The sequence below is a fragment of the Myotis yumanensis genome, unplaced genomic scaffold (assembly GCF_028538775.1).
Source record: "Myotis yumanensis isolate MYYU_CA2020_CCGP unplaced genomic scaffold, mMyoYum1.0.hap1 SCAF_8, whole genome shotgun sequence".
Taxonomy (NCBI): domain Eukaryota; kingdom Metazoa; phylum Chordata; class Mammalia; order Chiroptera; family Vespertilionidae; genus Myotis; species Myotis yumanensis.
Window position 1 is genome coordinate 50,356,421 of NW_027223759.1, and position 8,370 is coordinate 50,364,790.

An 8,370-nucleotide genomic window follows, 5' to 3' on the forward strand; every position below is an offset into this window, starting at 1 on the left:
AGTCCATGCCATGATCGTCCCTTTACTTCATAATGGCGGTAGGCCTCCAATCTATCTTTTTGCTTCTACACTTTCCCCCATGCATCATATACTCCGTGAAGCAGGCAGGGCAATCTTTGTAAAATGAGAGTCAGATCATGACATTCTTCTGTTGAAAACCCTTCAGTCATCTCTTCCTATATCTTAAAAGTAAACTGGTGTCCTCACCATGAGCTATAGCTTCAGCCCCTGATCTCCACTCTCACTGATCTATTTCCTTCTACTCCCTGCCTTTCTGACTTTTCTGCAGTCACACTGGGCTCCTTGCTGATTCTTGAACACCCCAGTTTCACCTTCACCTTCATAATTTGTCCTTGTATTTGCTATTCTCCTTACATTCACATTTCTCCTAAATCCCCACATCTCACTTCCTCACTTCCTTTGAATCTTTGTTGAAAAAGATTTGAAATGAGTTCTTCCCTGACCATATCATCTCGCCACTCTTCTTTTTATACTGCTTTATTTTTTAATAGCACATATCACTAGATGATATGATTTATTTTTATTACCTTTCTCCTCTCAAATACACACATAAACATCAATGTAACTACATGAGAGCTGGACATTATTTTGTTCAATGTTGCATCCCAATGCCTAGAAGAACATCTGTCACATAGTAGATACTCAATAATTATTGGCAAATCAACATTTAAATGAGTAATGAATATAAAATAAAAAGTGCATATTAAGTTAAAACTGACATGAAACACATTTAAAACTCTGGCAATTTAAGAAATATGCATTATTTTTGTTTACTATCTAAAATAATGTAACCATATTTTATTTAACTACTAAAGCAAGATACCAGGCACATCAAAAGCATTTTCAGTTTTCAAAATATACCCTGCCAAAAATGTAGTAAGTATAACTTATTCTGCCAAAATCAAGAAACAGAGCCAATTTGATATTCATCAGCTTCTAATGAAGATAACAGTTCTTTATGAAGCAAGCTGGAATTTTTATTGTTAGTAGAAGTATCAGTCTAGATTTAAAATACAAATTTCTTTATTTTGAATGGTCATTTTCTGGTTTATAAATTAATGATAATGAATACACAATAATCTCTGAACCCATTGTGACTATCCTTAAGCATTTTTAACTTACAGCAAAGGGCACTGAGCCTGAAGTCAGAAAACCAAGATTTGAGCCTAGGGTTTGCATTGTGAAACATAAAAGACAAAACTATTAGGAAACACTCTTGGAAACTGTACAGAATCGTATATACTAAAGTGTACCAGGATCTCTTATCAAGTGCACCATTATCAGCAAAAGGCTAAAGAATTTATCTGTCTTAGACTATTATCCAACTGCTTTTTCTTTTCTTATATCTCTATTCCAGCATGAGGTAATTTGAAATATAATATTTTAATATAGGCAATTAGAGATTTTTAAAAATCTACATTTTCTATATGGGAAGAAAACTGTGGCTATCAGCCAATTTTTAAGCTTCTAGGAGAGTCAGCCTTTTGGCAAATCTTAATAGATCTACCTGGTTGCTTTCACATTTCAACTTGCATGACTGCAGGCCATCTAACAACTTTGCCCCTTAGGGTTTTTTTTTTTTTTTTTTTTGGAAGCAAGTGCAAACCCTCAAATTCAAGTTGTACCTTGATTCCTAGAGAGCAACCACCATAAACTATGTCCTCAATGCCCTGATTCTCTGGTCAGAAGTTCTGAAACTGCCCTTGTCCTCTACCACTCGGAATTTCCCTTTCTGGAGGGTCAGAAATTAAAATTTATGGGTTCCCTAACCTTCTAGGATTTTTTTGAGTGGAAATTATTGCTTTCATGACATTCTCAAAAATCTCCATGCAAATTTTTAAAAAACAAAAAGCTGCCTTTTTCTTTAATATTGGGCTTTCTTAATTCCATCTCATCATTCAGATTCAGAACAAAATAGATTTTCCAAACCTATTTAAACCTTCCATTTTGTTACTTGTTTTGCATCTGATTCTCTAACCTGTAATTCATTGGCTACTTATTTATTCAACACATACTCTACAGTTTCTACTCTGAATAAAGCTCTAGCATAAATCTGTATTTTAACATAATTACATGTAGAGATAATGTTGATATCAAGGGTATACAATTATTTGTAAAACTAGAGGCCCAGTGCACAAACTTTGTGCACTCTGGGGTGGGGTGTTCCTCAGCCAGCCCTGCGCCCTCTAGCAGTCCAGTAGCCCTTGGGGGATCCTTAGTGCTGCCATGGAGGCAGGAGAGGCTCCTGTCCCTGCCGCTGTGCTCGCCAGCTGTGAGGCCGGCTTCTGGTGCACTGACCACCAGGGGGCAGCTCCTGCATTGAACGTCTGCCCCTTGGTGGTCAGTGGACGTCAAAGCGACCAGTCATTTTGCCGTTAGGTCAATTTGCATATTAGCCTTTTATTATATAGGATATAATAAATAATTTATAAAAAGTTGTATTCAGTGCACAGATTATAAATACTTGAAACATAATAATAGAGCATAATTTATAATTCAGGAGACCCAAATCTAAATCTAAACTTTATTACTCATTCCTAATGCTAAGTCAAAGACTTTTTTTTGCTTCTTGTACACCTGGGTTATCTTATTTGAAAAACAATAAGGAAACACACTGCTTTACATAATTCAGAAGAAATGATTAAATCTTAAAATATAAAAACATCAAATTAAAATATGCTGATGCCTATACAAAACTTTGAGGGAGAGAGAGGGGAATGAACTAGAGATTGAAGGAGACTGACTTCCAAAAGGCCATGCTTCTGAAGAAATCATTTATCCCAAGGCTGAGCAAATCTGGAGACATGATTGACAGCCTCTCCACCAAGCACTGAAACCGATTCCCTGGTACTAAGCCTATCCCATCTCCTGACTTCCGCACTTGATTTACTTCAAATATTATCTGGGCCTGCTAGGGGCAGTGAGCTTTTCTACTGCAAGCCTTACAGCCAGGTCCTGGGCTGGCCATGCCATGGAACCCCAGGCAAGGCTCTTCTAAAGAAGATGCAACATGAAACGTTGTCCTGGCTGAGGCTTTGCTTAAATTTCAGTTTCCCCTTCAGGAACCTTACCTCTGGCTCCTGATTCAAGTCAGTCCTCATCCCAATGCTTCCATGTTTTTTCTCTAACTGTCCCTGCCTGGCATTGCCCAGTCCTCCAAACCTTTGCTTCCAAGGCTGGCTGTCAGGCAGACCCCTAGCCCCTCCCTGGAATAAAGCCCATCATTCACAGCTACTCTATGTGACTTCCAGGAGTAAATCAAATGACCATTTCTCACCGAAGTGTCATCATCCCATTTCTAGGAAGTAGTAACTTCAATAAGGAGAATGAAGAATAAAATGAAATATAAATGGCAGACAGGCATTAATCCTTTGGAGAGAGACAGTGTCGCAGGATCTGTGACTTGAATAGAACATAAGAACAAGTGACCGAAAGAAAAGAAAGAAACAAAGGAAGAAAGGACAAAAGGAAAGGAAAATAGAAAATCACTGGGAATACTGTTGGGAATTGAATTTGAAGAAATATTTGAAAGGCTAATATGTATACAGTCACAATTTTAAACACTTACCAACCCAAAGCTTTCAAATGTTAAAATGAAAAACAGAAAATAGTAAAATTTAGACCAAAAAAAAAAGAAATAAAATTGTGTAACTAAGATTAGGTCTATATTTTCCAAAAGTAGAAGCAGTAAACAAAATTAGCTCATGAAGTTGACCCATTACATAACATTGTAAAATTTGAAGAGGAAGACATGTAATAGGAGAACTTGGAAATATGGTCAAAATTCATAAAGAATTGTTTAATGCAGCAAGCAGTTCAGCGGGGAGCAGAGGAGGAAAGAAGGAAGTAGTGAGTCAGGAAGAGGAGAGACACTTAGAAGATAAGAAAAACTGTTTCACTTACCTATGATCCTATTTTGTAATATGCTAACTGTTAAGTAAGAGGAAAGAAAATGCATATAACATTGCCAACCAACCACATAAATTTTTAAAAAAATAACAACCCAGCTCAATAATTCTGTCAAAAAGCAAAGTCACATCAAGTGACTATTTGAAAAAAGGATATGAATGTACCAAAATCTTAATAGCTAGTTTTCTAATGGGATTGAAGGGAGTTAAAATGTACAGGGCAGAGGTGGCACTGAACCGAGAGATCGCTTTCCCTTTATTCAATACTATGAATGTCTGAAAAAGAAAAAGCACAACAACACAGAGTAGGATTTAGAATACGCATCCAGGACATTTGAAGAGAAAGGGGAGACCATTCTTTAGAAACATAGCCTTATAACATAATGTAGCAACATACTAATTACCAACATATGACATCACGATAGATGCTTTTTTCTTTCTGAGTGCTGTAAATCCTCATACATCAGTATGTGACATGAGGATTTAAAGAAAACAAAACAAAAAAAAATGTAGTCAATGCCATAGGAAATCTTAGCATCTTTACCAAGTTTTGATACCAGTATTTTTAAACTGTAATTATAATTCAGGAAACACATGAAAGGAAGCTGTGATTACTTCTTCATTTAAAAAAAACAAATTCACAAGAACTTCAGGGTTTTCCAAGTGTATTTTTGGATAAAATTCTTTTTGGGGCACTTGGAAAGGGCAAAGTCTATGGCATGAAGGTGTAAGCCTGCTGAAAAGCCAAGTACCTTATACAGAGCTTAATATCATAAAGAGGCATTTAGATACTACTCCTGGAAATGCAGGGTGAGGCAAAAGCAGGTTTACAGCTGTGAGTACACCAAACACAAAGTTTATTCTTGTATTATCATTTATTAATTACTAGTGGCCCGGTGTACAAAATTTGTGCATGGGGGGGGGCGGTGCTCCTCAGCCTGGCTTGCACCCTCTCCAATCTGGGACCCCTCGAAGGATGTCCTACTGCCGGTTTACAGGGATCAGGCTTAAACCGGCAGTCGGACATCCCTCTCGAAATCCGGGACTGCTGGCTCCTAACCGCTCACCTGCCTGCCTGCCTGCCTGTCTGCCTGCCTGATTGTCCCTAACCACTCTGCCTGCTGGCCTGCTCACTCCCAATTTCCCCCCACCACTGGCCTGCTTGCCCCCAAATGCCCCCCTTGCCAGCCTGATCACCCCCAACTGCCTGCCCTGCTGGCCTGCTCACCCCCACCTTCCCTCCCCACTAGCCTGCTCGCCCCCAACTGCCCCCCTGCTGGCCTTCTCACTCCAAACTGCCCCCCCCCCCCCCGCTGTCCTGATCACCTCCAACTGACCCCCACTGATGGCCTGCTTGCCCCCTACTGGCCCCCCTGCTGGTCTGCTTACCCCCAAAAGCTCCGCCCCCCACCAGCCTGATCACCCACAACTTCCCTCCCCTCTTGGCCTCTAACCACCTCTACCTCTGCCCGCCACCATGGCTTTGTCCAGAAGAACGTCCAGAAGGTCTCCTGGAAGGTCTCCCAGTCTAATTAGCATATTACCCTTTTATTAACATAGATTGTATTTTTTTTCTATATGAGCAACCATAAACCCACTTTTGCCCCACCTGTATAAAACATGCATATGAAACAATGACTCCTTTTCACTTTCTGCTTCACCACACTGTAGGGTGACAGCCTTTGCCCTTCCTCAGTTCCCACTCTGCAGAATGCCTCTTTAGTTCTCTGCCTGCTCTGAGAATGTAGGTTCCGATGAGTGCTTCCAAAACACTTCTAGGATAATAAGGTCATTCCATGGTCAGGCCCACCCAGCATCCTACTGCTACCTGACCCAGAGAGGAAGAGGCCCAGTGCTCTTTACCAGACATCCCTGGGGAGAGCCCAGAACCAATTAGGAAGTAGGGGAAGTCAAGGGAACTTGATCAAGAACTCACTTTCTTATTGATGTAGTACGGGTCCAGGTCCTCCAGGGGCTCTGACACCATCTCAGGAGGGATGTCCCCATAAATAAACGGAAGGGATTTTCCTGCTTCCAAGTCACTATTTGGCTTTGGGCCATTTTCATCATCCTCATCCTTGCGCTCTTGCTTGGGTCTCTTAGCTTTCTCTTCTGCGATGCGTTGTTCAATAGCAGCAAGGGATTCCCTGGTAAAGAAGCGGAAGCTGTCAGGTCCTGGTGGTACCAGCACTGACTGTGCCATCTTTTCATCCTGCTTTAGTCACTGTTTAGCTCCTTGCATAAGAAAGTGCTATGGAAACAAGAGACAGACACACACAGAGAGAGAAAGCAATGGCCATTAGGGAAAAAGGTGACTGGCACGAAATATATAAACCAAGCTAGATGTAACAATATTTTACTAAGGCAGCTGTATTTGGCACCCAGGGAATTCTCTGCATGTATTCACTTGCTTGCCTGGAGATCTATCTTACATATTCAGTAGATTTCTATGAGGTAATCTTCTCTCCCTCTTCCAAAATGTTTTAAGTGGAAATATTCAATTCAGAACTCAGAAATGGAGGATACTGGTTTGTGCTTGCTATTTCACTTGTGTGAATAATTTGGCAGCCATCTTTTTTAAAAAAAATCATTTCTGAAAAAATATCAGAGATCCAAAACAAGAGATGAATCATCACCCAAAACTGTAGAACCTGGGCTGCTCCGGGGATCTTGCACGTATCTCTTTATTTTTTTTTTCTATGCTCCTTTTGGCCTACTTTTCCACCCCTAAGAGCTTATTCAAAATCCACGCACCTGGTAAAAAGCTCTGGGGATCCCGAAATGCCAGGCTGTGGGAACATAGGTGGATGCTGCTTGAAAGCAAGGGAGCAGGAAGGAGCAGGGGATGCCCGTTTGAATTTGGAACTGCTCAGAAGCTGCACAGGAAGGGATCCAGCTCCTGCCAAACTGGGCAGGAAGTCACCCACGTCAGAGGTCTGGAGCTAGGACCCCAGCTAGGACCCCCGGCTTAGCAACCTGCTGTTAGCTGGTGTCATTGCTTCTTAAGTGAACAAATTTGCAGTGCCTTAGAAAACACTCTGGAGAAAGCCCATTTTCTCAAATAGTGCCCATTTCATAAAAGGTACAGAGCAGCTTTGGACTTGAAAAAAACACAATAAGTTGAAGATAGTTTATCCTTTAAGCAAACGCCTATTTGGCTGGTCTTTGCAATACCATAAATAAAGTTTTACTGTATTCTAATCACATTTGACTGGATTAACATATATAACCCAACAGAGCACACCAATCACGCCGAATGTGATCTCTCCATCAGTGGCAGGAGTGTCTATGCTTTTTAAAATAATACAACCAAAATCTTGACACCAGAATGTTCATCTGTATTCAATCATTTATCTATTTTCCCTTCTTTTAAAAAATGTCAATCCATTTTAACCCCACTCTACAGGAATGAGAATTGCCATTTATTATGAAGTGCATTTTCTAAGAGTACAATTCCTTAATATCTGGGTAATTTCTGTAGCATGCGCCAGATAAAACAGGGACATTAAAAATAACATAAGCTACAGTACCGTCTCCACATTTGTTTTCGAAGTAGACTAGGTAGGACCTTTCAGCCCCCAGCCAGCAGACTGCCTTCAGTATCTCGGTGCCTCCAAACAGCCCTCATCTTCCTCACCCAGCCCCAGAGACCCTTTTGCCCGGAGACAGGCATGGCAGCCCCTCCCCGGAGTGTGCAAGCAGAGAACTGCCATGCCTGGATGTTCTAATAAAAGAGACAGGCTAACACATGCAGTCAGCAGGTTCAAAATGAAAGTGGTCCTCTGCTGATTCCCCCAAGGATTCTACTGTAAAGGTACAGAAGCATCACAGAGAACAAGCATAATAAGAATATTAAAACATTACCCCTGCAGAATCTTTTATACTCAGATTTTGGGATTGATAAACTGGCATCAAGAAGACTGCAGATAAAATTCCATCATGCTTTTTTTCATTTTTTTTTTTTTTAATTCTCCTTCAAAGACCACACCTAACTTCCTGTAAAAGGATTGTGGTAACTGAAGTAAGAACAGGCATTTCCTGTGCATGGGGACTACAAAATGGCATTCTTGTAACTACCACTAGAGGGCGGGGCAACTGTGGAGAGAAACTCCTCAGGGTGTACACACAGACATATGTTTGAAGCAGCTCAAAGCTTTCAGTAATGGAAGTCTGATCTTCAATTATTAATTTTGTTAACTAATAATGCTTCTGTTTGTGCTTTTATTTGCCAAGCCAGAAATCATTTAATCAATACAAATAATTCAAATTAAAAGTAAAATGGAAGTAAATAAACTTAGGGATAAAAATAAAAACTCATAAAACAGCAATTATATTAATGAAGGTCTGATATACAGTGCAATTTAACATTAGGCTCAGCCCCAGAGTATCTGAAATCCAATAAAATGCTTTGCTAATTCAACAAAGAGGTTGCCTTTGTGTT

The 8,370-nt window shown here is 40.3% G+C and overlaps 1 protein-coding gene across 2 annotated transcripts in view; it reads right to left on the reverse strand.

The window, feature by feature from the left end:
- Positions 1 to 7,973, reverse strand: part of SCN2A (sodium voltage-gated channel alpha subunit 2) — a 96,120-nt gene extending 88,147 nt beyond the window's left edge. For both annotated transcript variants that reach the window (XM_070422838.1, XM_070422839.1), the window contains exons 1-3: positions 7,794 to 7,973; positions 5,866 to 6,180; positions 4,087 to 4,205 (exon numbers count right to left, since the gene is read on the reverse strand). In XM_070422838.1, the coding sequence (XP_070278939.1) occupies positions 4,087 to 4,205; positions 5,866 to 6,132 (386 nt within the window). In that variant the 5' untranslated portion in view covers positions 6,133 to 6,180; positions 7,794 to 7,973. The remainder of the gene's footprint in view (positions 1 to 4,086; positions 4,206 to 5,865; positions 6,181 to 7,793) is intronic.
- Between the last annotated feature and the right edge of the window lie 397 nt (positions 7,974 to 8,370).